Source organism: Cibotium barometz, chromosome 31, assembly GCF_041138505.1.
Source record: "Cibotium barometz isolate CiBa-2024 chromosome 31, ASM4113850v1, whole genome shotgun sequence".
Taxonomy (NCBI): domain Eukaryota; kingdom Viridiplantae; phylum Streptophyta; class Polypodiopsida; order Cyatheales; family Cibotiaceae; genus Cibotium; species Cibotium barometz.
In genome coordinates, this window is record NC_141076.1 from 22,769,958 (window position 1) to 22,793,068 (window position 23,111).

The 23,111-nt window shown below is 46.5% G+C and overlaps 1 protein-coding gene across 1 annotated transcript in view; it reads left to right on the forward strand.

Annotated features, from left to right (window-relative positions):
- The window catches only part of GLB3 (hemoglobin 3), a 39,899-nt gene extending 19,604 nt beyond the window's left edge, over positions 1 to 20,295 (forward strand). The window contains exons 2-4 of the mRNA XM_086824884.1: positions 19,277 to 19,407; positions 19,569 to 19,713; positions 19,805 to 20,295. Of these exons, the coding sequence (XP_086681010.1) occupies positions 19,277 to 19,407; positions 19,569 to 19,713; positions 19,805 to 19,892 (364 nt within the window). The 3' untranslated portion in view covers positions 19,893 to 20,295. The remainder of the gene's footprint in view (positions 1 to 19,276; positions 19,408 to 19,568; positions 19,714 to 19,804) is intronic.
- The last annotated feature ends 2,816 nt before the right edge of the window (positions 20,296 to 23,111 follow it).

The window sequence follows — 23,111 nt, forward strand, 5'->3', positions numbered from 1 at the left end:
CACCCTATCTGCTGGGTCCTCAAGCATGTTGAAGTCTCCCCCAACACACCAATGTGCGGCCTCTGGCAATGCATCTGTAACCTGAGTCCAGAACTCTGCTCTGGCACTAGCATGATTGGGCGCATAGATGTTGAGCACACCCAATAGCTCATCATGCATCCTCAGAATGACATACTGTGCTCTACCAGGCACAATGATCCCTCGGTCCACAATGGCCTGCCGCCATGCATCTGCAATAACCATGCATACTCCTCCCTGTCCACCCAACGGACCAAACCCTGCAGACCAGAAAGTGTCCCATCTACCAGGCATCACCGAACCATATCTCCGGATCCTGCTCTCACCCAAGTGGTGCTCCTGCATCATCAGAATGTCAATGCTGCCACCAACCAGACATCTCTGTAGCTCCTGCCTCAAGCAGCCTCGATAGCGTATAAAGTGTGCTCCGCCAAGGCCCTGTACATTCCATGAGATGATCCTCATGGATGTCCTACTGAGGTGGATGCTGTCTCAGCCGTACGGCGGGCCTTCGCAAGCGGCTTGGATGGAGAATAGTCCCCATCCGAACGGCTGCGAGTCTGCCCACCCGGTGTACTGCAAGAATCCCGGATCAGGCGCCAGTGGCTGTGACCCATGGCGACTGCCTCCTGCTCTGACATAGTAACCTCGTGAATGCTCACATATCCTGGGTCGCGCGCCAAATCTGCAACTATGCGCACGACCAAATGCCGAATCCCGGATGTATCCACACCCCCGGGATCCAAGACAAAATGAGCCAACTCCCAAAGTCGGCCTAGCACATCTGTAACCTCCAAATCGCTCATGTGATGAGAAAACTCAACTGCCTGAGTCTTCAACGTGCTGAGAGCGAGCTCTAGAGTCCACTCCCGGTCACAAGGTCCACATAGAGGGAACGAGAAGGCCACTGCTGAGTCTAGTGCCTCCTCCCCGCGGGCCGGAGGTATCACTACATGCACTCGGATGGGTGCTGGCTCATGGGGGCCCTCTGCTCCAAAAAGCCGTGTGAAGGTATAATCAAACGCCGCCGAGCGCTGTCGAATGCCGAGGCGACTCAGCCGACTACGAATAGATGAAATCCGTGAGGCCCTAATCGGCATAGGTCTCCTCTGAGATGCTCGAGCGAGGTCAGTGCTCAGCGCCCTCCGGACTGCAGGTGAGCGCCAGGGAGCTGCCAGGACCTCCCGGGAAGGCGAGGCGGGCGGAGGGGGAGGAGGGGGAGGCGAGGGAGGAGGAGAGGGAGCCGCTGCCGAGACCGGAGCGGGGGCGGGAGGAGGCGATGGTGGAAGCGAGGCGGTGGGAGGGGATGGGTGTGGGGGAGGTGAAGGAGGGGGAGCTGGCATCTCCTGGTCCTCGGTCGCTGCAGGGGTCTCCTCCTGAAGAGGAGCAAATCTGTTCCTCACGGGAACCCAGTGAGGCTGAGACTGTGGTTGCTGCTGCAGCGGTACCTGGGCGTGCTGCTGTGGCTGTCTCCCTCGACGGCGCCCCTGTCCAGGCTGCCACTCCGAGGTCTCTGTGGCCTGAGCAGGTGTCCCTGAGGCAGCCTGTCGAGCCGAATCTGTGGGCGGGCCATCCGTGGCCTGCTGCTGTGGTGAGGGCCGAGGTCTCCTGCGAGGGCAGGCCTTGGCCAAATGACCGACCTGCCTGCAAATGAAGCACTGGTTCGGGAGCCCCGAGAACTCCACTCTCTGATCTATCCACCCCCCCCCTATCCTAGGTAGCTGAATGACCTTAGGAAGGGAGGAGATGTCAGATACTAACACTCTGACCGAAGGTAGCCCAGCTGCTCTGGCCACCACTGAAGCTGCTGAGGGGCCCGTCTCAAGAACCGAGCCCACCAGTGCTCCGAGCCTGGAGAGGAGCGGAAGATACTCCCGGCGGAGACCAGGGAAACAAACTGTAATATGGAAGAGGCGCTCTCCCTGCTCCGCCGCAGCTGGGTCAAATCCATGCTGCCAAGGCCTGAAGAAAGCCCGAGCACCCCTGATATCCAGAGGACTCATGGCAAGGACCTTGGCAACGCTCTGGGCGGCCTCGAACTCGATCTGATAATGTCCCCGGCCCAAGAGCTGTACATCAAGGATCTTGCCCACATCTGCAAGAAGGCGAGCCTGAAGTAGATCCCTGATCTCCCCTCTGCTGGGGTGAGTGCCGACTATACGGCAGATGGTGGAGTGAGCCTGAAGGCGTTCCACCTCTGCGGTGAGGCTCGCTTCCTCTTCCGGCGAAAGAGAAAGCCTGATGGGGAGGACCGCGGTGGCGGGCGAGGGGGCTGCGGAAGAGTCCCTCTGAGACGAGGCGGGAGGAGTCTCCATCAGAGTCTGAAGCTCAAGCGAAGGCGAGGCGAAAGCGGAAAACCTGCAAGAAGCGGGCTGCACACCAAGAGGCGGAAGGACGGAAGACGAAGAGGGAAAAAAAAACAAAAACCCCCAAGGGGTGAAAAGCAGCACGACAAAGGAGGGAAGGGGGGGGCGGCGAAAAGAGGAGAGGCCCAGAGGGGGGGGGGGGCGGTGACAACGCGAGAAGGAGGGAGGCGGGGCGCTGCTGAATGGAGGCGGCGAGAGCAGGCGAAGAGGCGGGGGGGCGACCAGGCGGCAGCGGGGGGGGGATGGCGAACAGGCGGCAGCGGGGGGGAACAGGCGGCAGCGGGGGGGTGATGGTGAACAGGCGGCAGCGGGGGGGGTGGCGAAATGGCGAAGAGGGGGGCGCAGCGGCGAGGAAGGAGGGGGGGGGCGGCGCAGCAGCGAGGAAGGAGAGGGGGGGCGCAGCGGCGAGCAGAGGGAAGCAAGCGGGGGGCGGAAGGAAAACAGGCGCGAGGAGGGGGGGGGAGCGAGGGTGCGCAGAGCAGGGTGAGGCGGGGAGCTTCAGCGACCGAAAAAAAAAAAGGCGACCCGTAATACCAAGACTGTACTCAGCCATTCATATTATTATAATTGAATAAAGAAATACCTCAAGGGGCGCCAAGCTTTGGGGCCAACAGGTGTCGCTGTGTTTTCAGATTTGGGCACTCTAGCTCTAATCTGCTTTGTTTTCACATCTAGACTACAAGTGGACGGGTGATTGCTAATCTACCGCACTCTGGTTTTCTATCAGAGGCCGGTTTCAAGGTTCCGTTGCCGGGACCAATCATCAACTTTATGAAGGGGGTGAGCTCGTGGTTGCTTTGAAGAAAGCCATCGCTGAAAATTCAGCAAACATGTCTGATACAGAGGCTGAGTACTTCTATCATGAAGAAGAAGAGCAAGAGACTTCTCCTGAGAGAGATGTATCTGAGGATATTTTTGCAGGAGAACAGGCTGCAGATGTTGAGCCTTATGAGGATGTAACACAGCCAGAAGATGTGCATGGTAAAGAGGATGATGATGCTCGGTTCAAAGATCGCTTGGCTAGTGTTATGGATACTTTTATGCAGCTCACACAGAGCGAGAGATTTGCTGAATTTATGAGATCTCGCAGAGAGCCCCGCACAGAGCCCCAGAAAAAGAAGAAGAAGGTTCGTTCGAAGAATCTTCCACAGGGTCATAGTGGTGCCATCCCACAAGAACCATCTTTTGGCCAGTTTCCGAATATGCAGCATGCTTATGGAGCAAACTCTCAGAGTTCCTTCTATGGACAGCCACCTATTCCTCAGCAGAATATGCATCCAGGTTATTTTGGTGGTGGCTCGGTGTTCCAATCCATGACTGGGGGCTATCCTCAGGGAGGCATGGGTATGTATGGGCCTTTTGGAGCCAATTTTCAGCCTGGCATGCAAGGGAATATGTATGGTGGTATGCAGTCCGGTATGGCTGGAAATATGTTTGCAGGCATGCAACCTGGGATGCAAGGCAATATGTTTGGTGTTATGCAGCCAGGTATGCATAATGGAATGTATGGAAACATGGCTGGAATGTATGGTATGCCTGGCATGGGAATGGGAAATGTTGACCCAATGATGGGTATGAATGTTGGGGGCAGCAATCTTGCGAAGCCACTTCCATATGACAATCTAACGCCTATGGGAAAGGCGAAGGATTACAAGGAAGGGGGAGCTGCAGTGAAGTTTGACACTTTTAGTGGGGCCAAGGATAAATTGAAGGCACTTATCTTTTTACAGCAGTTTGATGCTGCTTTTTCTGGTGGGAATTACACAGAGTCCTCTAAGGTGAGGAAAGCTGCCACTTTTCTCAAGGGTAATGCTTTGCAGTGGTGGTCTACTCTTCTTTTGCAGGGCATAGCACCCACCACATGGGTCCAATTCAAACAGGTCTTCTCTTCCGTATGGCTCACATCTACATTTGAGGTGGATGTTATGACCGCATGGCACAAGCTGGACGCTTCAAAGTGTGATAGTTTGGAGGATTATAACAAGAAGTTTTGGGAAGCTTTACTCCCAGTGACTTCTTATCGTGCGGTGCCACTGTCTGAGCAGGTAGAGAAGTATTGTTGTGGGCTGCCCAAAGAGGTACGAGATTATTGTATAAAGACGAGAGTAACGAACATGTCACAGATGATTGAAAATGCTATGACAGCTAATGCGTTACTCACAGGTGGCTCACCTGGGTTTAAAGGCAGTAAGAAATTGGGCAAGAAAGCTGAAAAATTTGGGCATGCTTCTCGTGATGCTAAAGGGTCTTCAGAGACAAAGTATAAGAAGTTGCCAATGCCCAAGAGGACTACTGAGGAAAGACAGGCTTTGAGAGATGCTCAAAAGTGTTTTTACTGTACTGAAGAGGGGCATATGTCATTCAATTGTCCCAAAAGAAAGTCCCAAAAGGACCCTGACAATAAAGGAGAGCCCAAGCCAAAGAAACCAAAGCCTTCTGCAGGCTTAGTTCCTGATCTTGTGGGGGAGCAGCTAGGTGGTGAAGCTACAGAGTTGTGCAGGGCATGGGGCAAAGTGAGAGATCAGAATGCTTTGATCTTCTTTGACACAGGTGCTAGAGCCAACTTCATTTCACCAGATTTGGCTGGCCGATTGGGGATTCGCGCAGAGGAGATGGGGCCGCTACATGAGGCTAATATGGCTTGTCCAGGGTATGTAGAACCCGTTACTCCTATCATTGGGAAGCTTCGGCTTCATTTGCAGGGTTACGTGGACAGCGAAGAGTTCTTCATCATGCCTTTGGATGGCTGTGATGTTTTGTTGGGGATGCCATGGTGCCACAGGGTACATGCGGTGGTGGATACTTACAATAGGAAAATTACTCTGACTCATAGAGGAAAAGAGCATGTATTGGATGTAAAACTCAAAGGGGAATCTGTTCCTATTGTATCCGCTTCGGCGATTTCATCAGTAATGAAAAAGCATCTTTCCGCGTACTTGATTTATGTAAAGGATGCACAGGATGATGAGTCTAAGTCTAATTTGTCTATGTTAGATAAGGACAGGGCTGATTTCTTAAGTGGGTTTCAAGACTGTTTTTCCGAGTCATTGCCAGGAGAATTACCTCTTGAGAGGCCACAAGATCATGCCATAGATCTGATTCCTGGTAGTACTCCACCGAATAGACCGCAGTACCGTGTTAGTGCAGCCCAACAGGAAGAGATTATGAGTCAGGTGCAGGAGCTTTTGAATAAAGGGTTGATACAGCCTAGCTCATCACCCTTTTGCTCACCTGTGCTCTTAGTGCAGAAGAAGGATGGTTCTTGGCGCATGTGTATAGATTACAGGGCGCTGAACAAGAATACCATCAAGAATCGATTCCCCATACCGAGGATCGATGACATCTTGGACCGCTTACAGGGCTCCACAGTTTTTAGTCGTATTGACTTGAAAAGCGGGTATCATCAGATACGCATTAGACCCGAGGATGTGCATAAGACAGCATTCCGAACCACGTTTGGATTGTATGAGTTCTTGGTTATGCCCTTTGGTTTGACAAATGCGCTTGCCACATTTAACAGAATGATGGACAGGATTTTCAGGCCTCATAGAGAGTTTGTGGGCACATTCTTTGATGATATGATTGTGCATTCACAAACTGAGGAAGAGCATAGAAGGCATTTGGCCATTGTGTTTGCAGAACTCAGAAACCATAGATTGGTGGTTAATGGCAAGAAGAGTGAGTTTTTCTTGCAGGAGATACATTTCTTGGGGCATATTGTGTCTGGTCATGGAGTCCGTATGGATCCAGCAAAGGTGGAAGCAATACTTAATTGGCCAGCTTTGAGGACCGTGCATGATGTACGCAGCTTTCTAGGATTGTGTTCCTATTACAGGCGTTACATACGGCACTTTGCTGAAATTGCTTCGCCTCTTCATGCTTTGACGAAGAAAGCAACTCCGTTTAGATGGGTTGATCGGGAAATTACAGCATTCAAAAAGCTCAAAGAAAAGCTTACTTCGGACCCAGTATTGGTGTTACCGGACCTCCGAAAGGCTTTTGTTGTCCAGTGTGATGCATGTGGAAGTAGCATTGGTGCAGTTCTCATGCAAGAGGGACATGTTATAGCCTATGAGAGTAGAGTTTTGCAAGATGCTGAGAAGCATTTACAGGTGTATGAGAAAGAGATGTTGGCTGTAATTCACGCTCTTTCTACTTGGAAACACTACTTGCTTGGGGCTGATTTTACTGTACAGACAGATCATCAGACCTTGCGTTATTTCCTTACGCAGACTAAACTTTCAGAGAAGCATATGCGTTGGGCAAACTTTTTGTCAATGTTTCACTTCCAGATTGTGCATGTGGAAGGCAAAAAGAATGTAGTGGCAGATGCTTTGTCACGCAAGCCACAGGTCTCTGCAGTTTCACTTGCTTATCATCATGAGCTTGATGAAATGAAAGAGCAGTATGCCCATGATGAGGATTTTGAAAGGTTGTATGATCAGATGTCTGAGGGTCAGCGGCATGAGCATTATACTCTCAGAGATGGGTTTTTATTGATGCATGGCAGACTGTGTGTTACCAGGCCATTGCGACTCAAGGTTATGATTGAAAGTCATGCTCCACCGTATGCAGGTCATAGAGGTATTGACGCCACGGTCAAAGCAGTGGAGACTTTCTTTTATTGGCCAACCTTGAGAAGAGATGTTGATGCCTTTGTGAGGCAATGCATCGTATGTCAGAAGGTAAAGTTTGACCGTCAGAAGACACCAGGGTTATTACAGCCTTTACCTATTCCGGATAGACCTTGGGAGAGCATTGCCATGGATTTTGTATTTGATCTTCCACGGACACAAACGGGAAATGATGGCATCTGGACTATCATATGCAGATTCAGTAAGCAGGCTCATTTCATTCCCGTGCGGAAGATAATTAAAGTGGATCATATGGTGAAGTTGTTCATGGCGAACATCTTCAAGTATCATGGCTTGCCTACGTCTATCATTAGTGACCGTGATCCACGGATGACGAGTTTGTTTTGGAGAGGGTTATTTGACGACATGGGTACAACTCTCAAGTTTTCATCATCATTTCATCCACAGACAGATGGTCAGTCAGAAGAGGCTAACTCTACAGTGTTGGATCTTCTCAAGTGTTATGTGTCAGAGCACAAGCAACAATGGGAAAAGTATCTTCCTTTGGTGGAGTTTGCATATAACAACACTGCACATAGCTCGACAGGCAAGGCGCCTTTTGAGATTGTAGAAGGAGGGAAGAAAGTACCACCCATTTTGCATACAAAGGATAAGATCTTTGAGGCTGATCAGTATGTGGAGAGCTTGGATGAAGCTTATCGGAGAGTTAAGTTGGCCCTCCAGAAAACTCAGCAGAAGCAAAAGAAAGCCGCAGACCGTCACAGACGTGATTTACAGTTCGCATTGGGTGATTGGGTTCTTTTGCGCTTTGAAAAGGCTAGACTCAAGAAGATGAAGGGTAAAGAGCGCTTATTCCGTAAGTTGAGCATGCGATATTATGGGCCTTTTCAGGTTTTGGAAAGGATTGGTGAGGTAACCTATCGTTTGAAGTTACCAGATCACTGGAGGATTCACAATGCTTTTCACGTGAGTCTTCTTAGACCTTTCCGTGGGGATGTGCCTGAGGATGTATTAGATGAGGCTCAGCCGGAAGTTGAGGAACTTGATGAGGTTCTGATTCCAGAGCAGATACTGGCACATAAAGAAAGGAAGGTACGAGGTAAAGTTTCCCGTCGCTATCTTGTGAAGTTCAAGAACTATTCACCGATGGATGCGAAGTGGATGGAGGAAGGTGACTTAACAGATTCACCTCAGGTTTTGCAGCTTTATCTCGATGCCTTTGAGTTAGAGCCGACTCTTATTGTGGCTCATTCAGGTTCAGCAGAGCATGGGTCTGGAGCATTACCTGATGCTCAAGAGGGGGGTAGCACCTCCACTCCCTTGATACAGACAGGCTCAGATGACATCTAGAGGTCGCTTGGTGCAGTTTTTTATCTCACCCGAAGGTACTGAGGCTGACAGTACATCTGTTTATGGGACTTCTATGATATATGTGTACTAGTCACATGAGATTTTTGTGGATATGTATGGTTCACAGTGGTATACAACTTGGACTATTACTATGCCATTAGTTTGCAGTGAATATTGATACATGTGCATGGCTTAGAGAGATTGGGACGTTGATCTTGCCATATTGTATATTTCACTTTGGATATTTTGATGCATCACCAGAATGCAATCGAGGACGCTTGCCATCTTTCAAGAGGGGGGTATGTCATGGCCCTGTGAAAATGGAACAGTACAAGTGTGGGCATGGTGGTTGCAGAGTCAGAATATTTTATGATTCACATGGGGGGTGCCTGGACAGAGTTTAAGATGTGTGGACATTCCTAGGTGTGAAGGGGGGAACTAGAAACATTAAACTTTAATGTTTATTAAAGTTTGCCCCTAGGCCTTAGTGGCCCTAGGAACTTATTAAAGTTTGGGGCCCTAGGGATTATTTTGGGGAGGAGCCACTTTTGGAGTGTTTCTCTCTCCTCTCTCTCTCTCTCTCTCTTCCCTTTTGGGGAGTCGTGGAGCAAAAGTGAGATTTCATGCGTGGAAAAGCTGTGGAAGGAGGAGGCGATTGCTGGAGATTGTTTGCTGCTGTTTTTCTATGTGCAAACCAGCCGTACAGCCCTGTACGGACAGGCTGCAGGCTTCTTCTTGGTCCACGCTTCACACAGGAGTTGCTGCTGATTCTTTTCTCTGCTGGATTCTCTGCGCACAGGTCCTGTGCAGGCTGTACCAGCAAGTACACAGCTAGTACAGTACTGTACGGCTGCCGCATAGTGTACGGACAGCCAGGTACAGCAAGTACAGTTGCTGCAGGCGGTGCAGACAGGTGCTGGACAGAACTGAATATTCAGATTCAGGCGAGTATAAGTGTGGACAACCGACTGTTTGTGCAAGTACAACTCCTGGCACGTATCCCGAGGTGGTACAGACGGGTACAGTGCTGATTTTCAGATTTGTATTTTCAAGGACAGCATAAGAGTGAACATCAGGAGGAGGGTACAGGCAAGTACAAGCACATGTGTGAAGCAGGGTTGTGGATAGAAGTGCCTGCAAGTACAGATTGGTGCTGTTGCTTCCTCCAGTGCTGTTTCACGAGCTGAATTTGGTAAGCTCCGTTTCTGTTCATCTATCTCTCTTTCTACTGCTTGATGTCTGTTGCAGATATGAGTTATCTGGCCCCTTGTGAGAGGAGGGATATGGCAGATTGACAAGGGTTGAGACAGAGTTTGGACAACACATGTATGTTTGAGCTGAAATGATGTATCATGCACTTGAGTTATGCCAGATGTATGCCCATGACTGGCCTGCTTAGTGATCTTGGCTGATCAGAGGGAGGCACAATGTGTTATTTGGAGACACAGATCTGTGTGCATAGATCCTCTGTGCTAAGAAGGATTTGTGGGCCGTCAGATTGGATATACAGGTGTAAACTCTTGGCTGATCTTTGTGTTGTACTCAGCCATTCATATTATTATAATTGAATAAAGAAATACCGCAAGGGGCGCCAAGCTTTGGGGCCAACAGGTGTCGCTGTGTTTTCAGATTTGGGCACTCTAGCTCTAATCTGCTTTGTTTTCACATCTAGACTACAAGTGGACGGGTGATTGCTAATCTACCGCACTCTGGTTTTCTATCAGAGGCCGGTTTCAAGGTTCCGTTGCCGGGACCAATCATCAACTTTATGAAGGGGGTGAGCTCGTGGTTGCTTTGAAGAAAGCCATCGCTGAAAATTCAGCAAACATGTCTGATACAGAGGCTGAGTACTTCTATCATGAAGAAGAAGAGCAAGAGACTTCTCCTGAGAGAGATGTATCTGAGGATATTTTTGCAGGAGAACAGGCTGCAGATGTTGAGCCTTATGAGGATGTAACACAGCCAGAAGATGTGCATGGTAAAGAGGATGATGATGCTCGGTTCAAAGATCGCTTGGCTAGTGTTATGGATACTTTTATGCAGCTCACACAGAGCGAGAGATTTGCTGAATTTATGAGATCTCGCAGAGAGCCCCGCACAGAGCCCCAGAAAAAGAAGAAGAAGGTTCGTTCGAAGAATCTTCCACAGGGTCATAGTGGTGCCATCCCACAAGAACCATCTTTTGGCCAGTTTCCGAATATGCAGCATGCTTATGGAGCAAACTCTCAGAGTTCCTTCTATGGACAGCCACCTATTCCTCAGCAGAATATGCATCCAGGTTATTTTGGTGGTGGCTCGGTGTTCCAATCCATGACTGGGGGCTATCCTCAGGGAGGCATGGGTATGTATGGGCCTTTTGGAGCCAATTTTCAGCCTGGCATGCAAGGGAATATGTATGGTGGTATGCAGTCCGGTATGGCTGGAAATATGTTTGCAGGCATGCAACCTGGGATGCAAGGCAATATGTTTGGTGTTATGCAGCCAGGTATGCATAATGGAATGTATGGAAACATGGCTGGAATGTATGGTATGCCTGGCATGGGAATGGGAAATGTTGACCCAATGATGGGTATGAATGTTGGGGGCAGCAATCTTGCGAAGCCACTTCCATATGACAATCTAACGCCTATGGGAAAGGCGAAGGATTACAAGGAAGGGGGAGCTGCAGTGAAGTTTGACACTTTTAGTGGGGCCAAGGATAAATTGAAGGCACTTATCTTTTTACAGCAGGTTGATGCTGCTTTTTCTGGTGGAAATTACACAGAGTCCTCTAAGGTGAGGAAAGCTGCCACTTTTCTCAAGGGTAATGCTTTGCAGTGGTGGTCTACTCTTCTTTTGCAGGGCATAGCACCCACCACATGGGTCCAATTCAAACAGGTCTTCTCTTCCGTATGGCTCACATCTACATTTGAGGTGGATGTTATGACCGCATGGCACAAGCTGGACGCTTCAAAGTGTGATAGTTTGGAGGATTATAACAAGAAGTTTTGGGAAGCTTTACTCCCAGTGACTTCTTATCGTGCGGTGCCACTGTCTGAGCAGGTATAGAAGTATTGTTGTGGGCTGCCCAAAGAGGTACGAGATTATTGTATAAAGACGAGAGTAACGAACATGTCACGGATGATTGAAAATGCTATGACAGCTAATGCGTTACTCACAGGTGGCTCACCTGGGTTTAAAGGCAGTAAGAAATTGGGCAAGAAAGCTGAAAAATTTGGGCATGCTTCTCGTGATGCTAAAGGGTCTTCAGAGACAAAGTATAAGAAGTTGCCAATGCCCAAGAGGACTACTGAGGAAAGACAGGCTTTGAGAGATGCTCAAAAGTGTTTTTACTGTACTGAAGAGGGGCATATGTCATTCAATTGTCCCAAAAGAAAGTCCCAAAAGGACCCTGACAATAAAGGAGAGCCCAAGCCAAAGAAACCAAAGCCTTCTGCAGGCTTAGTTCCTGATCTTGTGGGGGAGCAGCTAGGTGGTGAAGCTACAGAGTTGTGCAGGGCATGGGGCAAAGTGAGAGATCAGAATGCTTTGATCTTCTTTGACACAGGTGCTAGAGCCAACTTCATTTCACCAGATTTGGCTGGCCGATTGGGGATTCGCGCAGAGGAGATGGGGCCGCTACATGAGGCTAATATGGCTTGTCCAGGGTATGCAGAACCCGTTACTCCTATCATTGGGAAGCTTCGGCTTCATTTGCAGGGTTATGTGGACAGCGAAGAGTTCTTCATCATGCCTTTGGATGGCTGTGATGTTTTGTTGGGGATGCCATGGTGCCACAGGGTACATGCGGTGGTGGATACTTACAATAGGAAAATTACTCTGACTCATAGAGGAAAAGAGCATGTATTGGATGTAAAACTCAAAGGGGAATCTGTTCCTATTGTATCCGCTTCGGCGATTTCATCAGTAATGAAAAAGCATCTTTCCGCGTACTTGATTTATGTAAAGGATGCACAGGATGATGAGTCTAAGTCTAATTTGTCTATGTTAGATAAGGACAGGGCTGATTTCTTAAGTGGGTTTCAAGACTGTTTTTCCGAGTCATTGCCAGGAGAATTACCTCTTGAGAGGCCACAAGATCATGCCATAGATCTGATTCCTGGTAGTACTCCACCGAATAGACCGCAGTATCGTGTTAGTGCAGCCCAACAGGAAGAGATTATGAGTCAGGTGCAGGAGCTTTTGAATAAAGGGTTGATACAGCCTAGCTCATCACCCTTTTGCTCACCTGTGCTCTTAGTGCAGAAGAAGGATGGTTCTTGGCGCATGTGTATAGATTACAGGGCGCTGAACAAGAATACCATCAAGAATCGATTCCCCATACCGAGGATCGATGACATCTTGGACCGCTTACAGGGCTCCACAGTTTTTAGTCGTATTGACTTGAAAAGCGGGTATCATCAGATATGCATTAGACCCGAGGATGTGCATAAGACAGCATTCCGAACCACGTTTGGATTGTATGAGTTCTTGGTTATGCCCTTTGGTTTGACAAATGCGCTTGCCACATTTAACAGAATGATGGACAGGATTTTCAGGCCTCATAGAGAGTTTGTGGGCACATTCTTTGATGATATGATTGTGCATTCACAAACTGAGGAAGAGCATAGAAGGCATTTGGCCATTGTGTTTGCAGAACTCAGAAACCATAGATTGGTGGTTAATGGCAAGAAGAGTGAGTTTTTCTTGCAGGAGATACATTTCTTGGGGCATATTGTGTCTGGTCATGGAGTCCGTATGGATCCAGCAAAGGTGGAAGCAATACTTAATTGGCCAGCTTTGAGGACCGTGCATGATGTACGCAGCTTTCTAGGATTGTGTTCCTATTACAGGCGTTACATACGGCACTTTGCTGAAATTGCTTCGCCTCTTCATGCTTTGACGAAGAAAGCAACTCCGTTTAGATGGGTTGATCGGGAAATTACAGCATTCAAAAAGCTCAAAGAAAAGCTTACTTCGGACCCAGTATTGGTGTTACCGGACCTCCGAAAGGCTTTTGTTGTCCAGTGTGATGCATGTGGAAGTAGCATTGGTGCAGTTCTCATGCAAGAGGGACATGTTATAGCCTATGAGAGTAGAGTTTTGCAAGATGCTGAGAAGCATTTACAGGTGTATGAGAAAGAGATGTTGGCTGTAATTCACGCTCTTTCTACTTGGAAACACTACTTGCTTGGGGCTGATTTTACTGTACAGACAGATCATCAGACCTTGCGTTATTTCCTTACGCAGACTAAACTTTCAGAGAAGCATATGCGTTGGGCAAACTTTTTGTCAATGTTTCACTTCCAGATTGTGCATGTGGAAGGCAAAAAGAATGTAGTGGCAGATGCTTTGTCACGCAAGCCACAGGTCTCTGCAGTTTCACTTGCTTATCATCATGAGCTTGATGAAATGAAAGAGCAGTATGCCCATGATGAGGATTTTGAAAGGTTGTATGATCAGATGTCTGAGGGTCAGCGGCATGAGCATTATACTCTCAGAGATGGGTTTTTATTGATGCATGGCAGACTGTGTGTTACCAGGCCATTGCGACTCAAGGTTATGATTGAAAGTCATGCTCCACCGTATGCAGGTCATAGAGGTATTGACGCCACGGTCAAAGCAGTGGAGACTTTCTTTTATTGGCCAACCTTGAGAAGAGATGTTGATGCCTTTGTGAGGCAATGCATCGTATGTCAGAAGGTAAAGTTTGACCGTCAGAAGACACCAGGGTTATTACAGCCTTTACCTATTCCGGATAGACCTTGGGAGAGCATTGCCATGGATTTTGTATTTGATCTTCCACGGACACAAACGGGAAATGATGGCATCTGGACTATCATATGCAGATTCAGTAAGCAGGCTCATTTCATTCCCGTGCGGAAGATAATTAAAGTGGATCATATGGTGAAGTTGTTCATGGCGAACATCTTCAAGTATCATGGCTTGCCTACGTCTATCATTAGTGACTGTGATCCACGGATGACGAGTTTGTTTTGGAGAGGGTTATTTGACGACATGGGTACAACTCTCAAGTTTTCATCATCATTTCATCCACAGACAGATGGTCAGTCAGAAGAGGCTAACTCTACAGTGTTGGATCTTCTCAAGTGTTATGTGTCAGAGCACAAGCAACAATGGGAAAAGTATCTTCCTTTGGTGGAGTTTGCATATAACAACACTGTACATAGCTCGACAGGCAAGGCACCTTTTGAGATTGTAGAAGGAGGGAAGAAAGTACCACCCATTTTGCATACAAAGGATAAGATCTTTGAGGCTGATCAGTATGTGGAGAGCTTGGATGAAGCTTATCGGAGAGTTAAGTTGGTCCTCCAGAAAACTCAGCAGAAGCAAAAGAAAGCCGCAGACCGTCACAGACGTGATTTACAGTTTGCATTGGGTGATTGGGTTCTTTTGCGCTTTGAAAAGGCTAGACTCAAGAAGATGAAGGGTAAAGAGCGCTTATTCCGTAAGTTGAGCATGCGATATTATGGGCCTTTTCAGGTTTTGGAAAAGATTGGTGAGGTAACCTATCGTTTGAAGTTACCAGATCACTGGAGGATTCACAATGCTTTTCACGTGAGTCTTCTTAGACCTTTCCGTGGGGATGTGCCTGAGGATGTATTAGATGAGGCTCAGCCGGAAGTTGAGGAACTTGATGAGGTTCTGATTCCAGAGCAGATACTGGCACATAAAGAAAGGAAGGTACGAGGTAAAGTTTCCCGTCGCTATCTTGTGAAGTTCAAGAACTATTCACCGATGGATGCGAAGTGGATGGAGGAAGGTGACTTAACAGATTCACCTCAGGTTTTGCAGCTTTATCTCGATGCCTTTGAGTTAGAGCCGACTCTTATTGTGGCTCATTCAGGTTCAGCAGAGCATGGGTCTGGAGCATTACCTGATGCTCAAGAGGGGGGTAGCACCTCCACTCCCTTGATACAGACAGGCTCAGATGACATCTAGAGGTCGCTTGGTGCAGTTTTTTATCTCACCCGAAGGTACTGAGGCTGACAGTACATCTGTTTATGGGACTTCTATGATATATGTGTACTAGTCACATGAGATTTTTGTGGATATGTATGGTTCACAGTGGTATACAACTTGGACTATTACTATGCCATTAGTTTGCAGTGAATATTGATACATGTGCATGGCTTAGAGAGATTGGGACGTTGATCTTGCCATATTGTATATTTCACTTTGGATATTTTGATGCATCACCAGAATGCAATCGAGGACGCTTGCCATCTTTCAAGAGGGGGGTATGTCATGGCCCTGTGAAAATGGAACAGTACAAGTGTGGGCATGGTGGTTGCAGAGTCAGAATATTTTATGATTCACATGGGGGGTGCCTGGACAGAGTTTAAGATGTGTGGACATTCCTAGGTGTGAAGGGGGGAACTAGAAACATTAAACTTTAATGTTTATTAAAGTTTGCCCCTAGGCCTTAGTGGCCCTAGGAACTTATTAAAGTTTGGGGCCCTAGGGATTATTTTGGGGAGGAGCCACTTTTGGAGTGTTTCTCTCTCCTCTCTCTCTCTCTCTCTCTTCCCTTTTGGGGAGTCGTGGAGCAAAAGTGAGATTTCATGCGTGGAAAAGCTGTGGAAGGAGGAGGCGATTGCTGGAGATTGTTTGCTGCTGTTTTTCTATGTGCAAACCAGCCGTACAGCCCTGTACGGACAGGCTGCAGGCTTCTTCTTGGTCCACGCTTCACACAGGAGTTGCTGCTGATTCTTTTCTCTGCTGGATTCTCTGCGCACAGGTCCTGTGCAGGCTGTACCAGCAAGTACACAGCTAGTACAGTACTGTACGGCTGCCGCATAGTGTACGGACAGCCAGGTACAGCAAGTACAGTTGCTGCAGGCGGTGCAGACAGGTGCTGGACAGAACTGAATATTCAGATTCAGGCGAGTATAAGTGTGGACAACCGACTGTTTGTGCAAGTACAACTCCTGGCACGTATCCCGAGGTGGTACAGACGGGTACAGTGCTGATTTTCAGATCTGTATTTTCAAGGACAGCATAAGAGTGAACATCAGGAGGAGGGTACAGGCAAGTACAAGCACATGTGTGAAGCAGGGTTGTGGATAGAAGTGCCTGCAAGTACAGATTGGTGCTGTTGCTTCCTCCAGTGCTGTTTCACGAGCTGAATTTGGTAAGCTCCGTTTCTGTTCATCTATCTCTCTTTCTACTGCTTGATATCTGTTGCAGATATGAGTTATCTGGCCCCTTGTGAGAGGAGGGATATGGCAGATTGACAAGGGTTGAGACAGAGTTTGGACAACACATGTATGTTTGAGCTGAAATGATGTATCATGCACTTGAGTTATGCCAGATGTATGCCCATGACTGGCCTGCTTAGTGATCTTGGCTGATCAGAGGGAGGCACAATGTGTTATTTGGAGACACAGATCTGTGTGCATAGATCCTCTGTGCTAAGAAGGATTTGTGGGCCGTCAGATTGGATATACAGGTGTAAACTCTTGGCTGATCTTTGTGTTGTACTCAGCCATTCATATTATTATAATTGAATAAAGAAATACCGCAAGGGGCGCCAAGCTTTGGGGCCAACAGGTGTCGCTGTGTTTTCAGATTTGGGCACTCTAGCTCTAATTTGCTTTGTTTTCACATCTAGACTACAAGTGGACGGGTGATTGCTAATCTACCGCACTCTGGTTTTCTATCAGAGGCCGGTTTCAGAACCTGCTCTCAATATCATCACCAAAAGGAATACATGTCCCAAGCAAGAGGGGAGAAAACCTCGTATGTGAGGGACTGCAACAAACAATGCTAAGCAAGCAGTGAAGAATGAGGGAGGCAAGCCACCTATATATATGCTCATATGTAGGCAGCCGACTAGGGAATAAATCCTCCACGATTGGGAAAAATACCCAAGACTCCATAAAATGGGGAATAATATGGAAAACATATATGAGGGGTGACCAGCCCCTCTAGCTAATATGGTCAGCCCTAGAGGCTAAAATAGGACACTAAACAGGAAGCCAACAAGAAGGGGACCCTAGGCATGGTTAGCAACCACAGATCCAAAGCATCCCATTGGGTCCAAAAAACTATCCTCCAAAACAACAAACCTGCAAAACTGGCAGGGGGAGGGGCATCCTCAGAAGCATCACAAAGAGAGGCAAAGGTAGACTCCTCACAATGAGGAAGGGAAGCAAGAATATAAACTGCAGTGGTAACAAAGTCCTCAAAAGTATCACTGATAGCAGAAGATTGTTCCATAAGTAGAATCAGATCCCAAGAATCAGCAACAAATAAATGATCCATGTGAAAGGATCACACCTCAAGGGTAAAACACCCTCCTTGTCCTGCAAACACTGCAAAGAACAAAGGCTCGAACAAAATAAACTCTGCTCAGGATCTCTGAAAAGATCACTACTCTCCTCCAAAAACTATAAACTTCTGTCATCACAGAAGAAAGTCTCCACAGAAACAAAGTAGCTCCTGAAACTGATCCTCAAGTGAAGTAGCTGGAGATAGGCCCCCCCCACCCCCCCCCCCCCCCCCACCCCCGTGAGTGTAGAAAACACCTGTGTGGGAAGCAAAACGCAACCAAAATATTGCTGTCCAGAAAAAAAACAGCACTTCACCGCCAACAGAAAGCAAGGAACATGAAGAAACCGGGTAACTATGTAGGCCAGGAACAAAACACAGGTATAGATGCTCCAAAATCAGCAAAACGCTGACTGAAATCAGAAATTCAGAATCCTCCTCAAGTACCAAATTGCCTCCAAAGCCACAATCCAAACAAGAAACCCCCTCTGCAAGTGATCTGTGTCCACCGGAGAAGAAAATGCAGCCAAACAAGGGCTACAAACCTGAAGATTCAAGTCAACCAGTGTCCACACCTCCTATGAGGAAAAACACTGAAGAGAAGGTACCTTCGGGTCCAAAAGATGAAGCCCAGGTGAAGGTAGAGCTACCAGCAAAATCAGTTCAGAAAAACGCAAAACGCAGAGGTAAAAGGGGCTGTAGAACGGGCTGAATTTGGAAAAGTAGTAGAGATATGGTACCATCAAGTCCTCAGATCAGCAAACAACATCAGAAACCTGTAGAAGAAAAAACACAGCAAACGTGCTATTGCTGGCCTGTACAAAACAGGCGACTAGCACTAGGGGGGGGGGGGGGGGGGGCGGGGGGTATGAATACTGAGAACTGCTGCAAACTGCTGTAGACAGCCACCTATAGAAAAACGCACCACACTAGGTGTTGTTGCCTTGAAAACAATGCAAAAAACAGGTGTAAAGGAAGTCTCAAGAGGTCAAACCGGCTATGGATGACCACCGGCTGCTGAGAAGAAACACCTGGAAGAGGCAGGCGACCAGCAGCCACTTCTTAGAAAAAACGTAAGATCTGTCCACTTTGCTGAAAACGCAAAAACGCAGGAGGAAGAGGAGGGAGCATGGAACAGTGAAGATCACCGGCACTCTGATACCATGATAGAATGTGCAGCGGAAGAAGGGAAAGTGGAAACACAGGAGAGAGTGAGAGAGAGATGGAGAGGAAACACAGGTGAGAACCTTCTCTCAATATCATCACCAAAAGGAATACATGTCCTGAGCAAGAGGGGAGAAAACCTTGTATGTGAGGGACTGCAGCAAACAATGCTAAGCAAGTAGTGAAGAATGAGGGAGGCAAAGCCAGCTATATATAATGCCCATATGTAGGTAGCCGACTAGGGAATAAATCCTCCACGACTGGGAAAAATACCCAAGACTCCATAAAATGGGGAATAATATGGAAAAACATATGTGAGGGTTGACCAGCCCCTCTAGCTAACATGGTCAGCCCTAGAGGCTAAAATAGGACACCAAACAGGAAGCAAGGAAGAAGGGGATGATGTCTAACAGAACATGGCGTTGGTAAAATTGACCGACCTTACAATCTTGAATTTTGTATTTCTTGATGGCAAGGAGTATATACAGTGCTGAGGATGAGTATTTTCAGGGTCTATGCTGATGATGATGAATCTTTTCGGTCAATCTTCTCTAACTCCAATAAGGAGGGTGCTATACAAAATCAATACGAGTTTTTCATACAAAGAATGGGAGGCCCACCTCTATATTCTCAACGGAAAGGTAGGACTTGTTTGTGTTTTTTCCAATAAGGTTACCAGATCAGAGTTCCATTTATGCCATGTTTCTTTGTCCTCACATGTTGAAAGCTGTTTCATATTTGAGATTGCCAATGAATAGCTGTCTGTGCATGAGTGATGATTTTGGGGTCTTGCTATCTATAGGGCACCCAGCTTTGATCGGTCGGCACGCACCTTATGCAATCACAAAGCAGGCAGCTGAGCGGTGGCTGCAGCACATGCAATTGGCCCTCGATACTGTCCAGGAAATCGACACAGACTCCAAAAGCAGAATGCTAAATTTCTTCAGGTTTGTTTGCACAATTGTTTGTTTACTCCAGTATATTGATGTTGTGCAGAGTATTTCTTGATATGATTTTGCTTTTGTTTGTGCATACCAGGCATACTGCATACTTCCTTGTTGCTGGCAAGGAAATGCTGAATAATAGCACTCAGGGTCAAGGAACACCAGACCCTTCCAAGCGATGAGAAATATACATCAATGGTTGTCTATGCTACAGTAGAAATTCTAAATAATAGTACCCAGGGTCAAGGAACAGCAGACTCTTCCAAGCGTGTGAAGTATACACCAATGGTTGTGCATTCAGTATTTGCAGGGTTCTCAGGCAATTCACGACTGTAAGGTGGCAAAGATGGATTTCTGGATACAGATGATTTGAAAGTGTAAACACAACTTTGGAATAGAAAATGCGATAGGCATGAAACGTGGGCTCAGTTGGCCCACCACAAACTTCTCCCTAGGTCCTTTGCCAACTGGTCTGGAAGAATGCTTGAACACTTCTTTATTGGCTTGCTGTGTATGAAGGCAGGCCTTATTGAAACTCACCATTTTTTAGGAAACATTATAAAATTTTTGAAAACTGAAAAACAATCTTTTGTCAGATACATTTCTTTTTCGGTTCCCTTGTCGTTATGGAACGAGGAATGCAGTGCAGATTTTGTCTGTAAGTACTAAAAGGGCCTCAAAGCTCACTGGACCTAATTTTTGGCAAGCCCCCTACATTCTAGGCTTGTCTCATACATCCTCCTCCATCCACTACATTCTAGGCTTGTCTCCAATATCCTCCCTCACCATCCCCTTTCCTTCCCTTATCACCTCCCTATTATTTTTCCAGCACTTTTACTACTACTAGATATATTTCTATATCTTTTTTTCTTGTAGACCCCATCTTCTACTTGGTCAAAAAGCAACCTTAAAAATGCTTTCTTTCTAAAAAACCTCACACAACAAGTCTTCATACTTAACTATTACCAAAACAAGCTTTATCTTCATAACCACAAACCAAGTCCCACAATCTTTTGTTGAAGTTTCATCTGTGTTTTTCACTTAAGGCCTTCATAACCTTTTGTGAGGTTTCTTCTTGATTCCTCCTTCCCAAGCTTCCAAATTTGGTCAAAGTTTGTACTCTTTGCTTCCTCCTCTCAAATCTTGTTTAATTCTTTCTTGCTTTATTTTTTTTCATGTTTCCTCCACTGTCTTTTTCTAAGAGTTTCACTCCTCCCTCATCTTTGTGTTCAGGTTCTTAAACATACATAGCCTTCTCCAAAGTTTTTCTATCCTTTTGTCCTCTCCAAGCTCCTGCAGGTCTTCTCATGAGGTTTCCTACTGTGTCTCCTCAATTTTCCAAGTTTACCAAGTCTCCACATCTTCCCATTTGGCTTTCTTCCATCAATTTTTGAAGCTTCAACTGGCTTTCTTCACTATTCAGTTTTCAAAGCTTTCCAAGCCTTCATAGCTTCTCACCTGGCTTTCTTCACCATTCTACTGACGCTCCTCTTATTCTAAAGCACCTCAGTCCTCCCGAATCTCACTCATCAATTCTCTTGGGTTTTAGAAAGCCGTAATAAAGTTAATTGTTTGCTAGTGGTATTTTTTAAGACTTTGCAATTATCTTTCCTCAGAATTTGGTCGAGGACAAGTCCATCAAGAGCTCGACAAGGACTTTGGGGCCTTCCATGGTGATGTGAAAGAGGTAACGTGTGATATCTACTCTATGTACACACTGGTTTTCTACTCCTTCATGTGCGTGAGCACTCGTTTCTAACAAATGCAACTGATTTAAAGGTATCTGATAGTTTGTGCATGGGCGTAAATGCTCTGAACTTTTATAACAAAAGTGTTGATTAGTTTCAATTGTTATTTTAACACTTTCCTTCACTGCTACACCAATACGAACAGCACTGCCTTAAATATGGGTATGGCAACTCCTTTTTGGAAATTTGCCGGGTACAATGGAGTTTTTAAATGGGTGTGCCCGTGCAAGTCCTACACTATTTGGGCTCCTCACAAGGGAGTACTTGGTGGCTGTCATGCATAGGGAACTGGGTCTCATGAGGCTACGCCTTAGGGCAGTAACGAAACCGTTTTCAGCAAAACTAATGACAAAAGCGTTTCTTTGTTCGAGTCCAAGGACGGCTCTGGCCGCCCCCGACCTCGGGTCGGAAAACAAAAATAAAACACTGCCTTAAGAGGTTTACATAACTTTTGTCAAGAAGAAAATTCTAGGTTAAAGATGAGCAAGATGTATGTTTCCTTGCATTATTTTATTATCCCCGAGGCGACCCTTCTTTCCTAAAATCTCAAAGCAAGATTTTGTGCATCACTCAAATATACACAAGGTGATTCTTGTAAATAAGTCACGTGTAAGGGGGACACCTTAGAAGCAAGATATCAAGGCAAGTTGGTAGCTATTGTGTGGGCATATTGGTGAGTCTTTAAGAGAGAAGCAATAGCCTGAGTCATAGTAAGAAGTGTTGCAATTGGATGGAGAGTTGTGTGCAACTAAGAGGATCTAAAGATAAAATCCATAGTCTAATGCCCAACTAATTTTTGTAATTATAAATTTGAAATAAATGATTCTGTTAATAGTTCATAATTATGATTTTATCAAATGCTAGGTCAAATGATATATGCCAAGTTATAGGGCAGAACATTGACCCAAGTGAACTGTTGATTGATAGCCCAATTGAGCTCTAAATCAACGACACGGACGTTGAATCAAGTCGCCTAGTGGCTAAGGGTTCAAATGAGCTCCAATTCAACATTTGATCACAGATTTGTGCTAGTTTTTTTTAGCTTGTAGGCCAAAACTTGCCACGAAGTATGGGATACCCTAACAAGCATAGTACTGAATTATTGTTGGAAATTAAATTAGAAACTCAAGGCCTTTGGCTAGGTAGGGAGCTTTGTTGATAACAATCTAGGTAAACTCTAAGATAGATAATGTCATGGACTAGCAAGGGTACACGATGAAGAAAAGACAATAGATCTCAATATGATAAAGAGGATGGTGAACCCATATAAATGATAGAGGATGATCTTAATATGACACATGACCTAGGGGCGGTCCTATCATAGGTAGCCCTGTTCGAGTATGCGCATTTACCGAGCTAAAACCTCCGAGTTAAAAATATCGAGCTATAATTTTTTACAAGCATTAATTCATATATTTATCCAAGAAATTATACAACATACTAGAAAAAGGGTTAGCGGGGATACATGTTCAGTAGAATTTCTTGGCACGGCCTCCTCTATAAGCACACACTACCTCCATATCCTCCCTATTTACTTGTAGGAAGTACCTAGGGAAGAGTCCCTTAGCATGGCTATGTTCTCCATTACATTACCATTACCTCCTTTTTCTCTCTACTTTCCCCTTAGGGAAAGTACTTAAGGAGGAGTCTCAA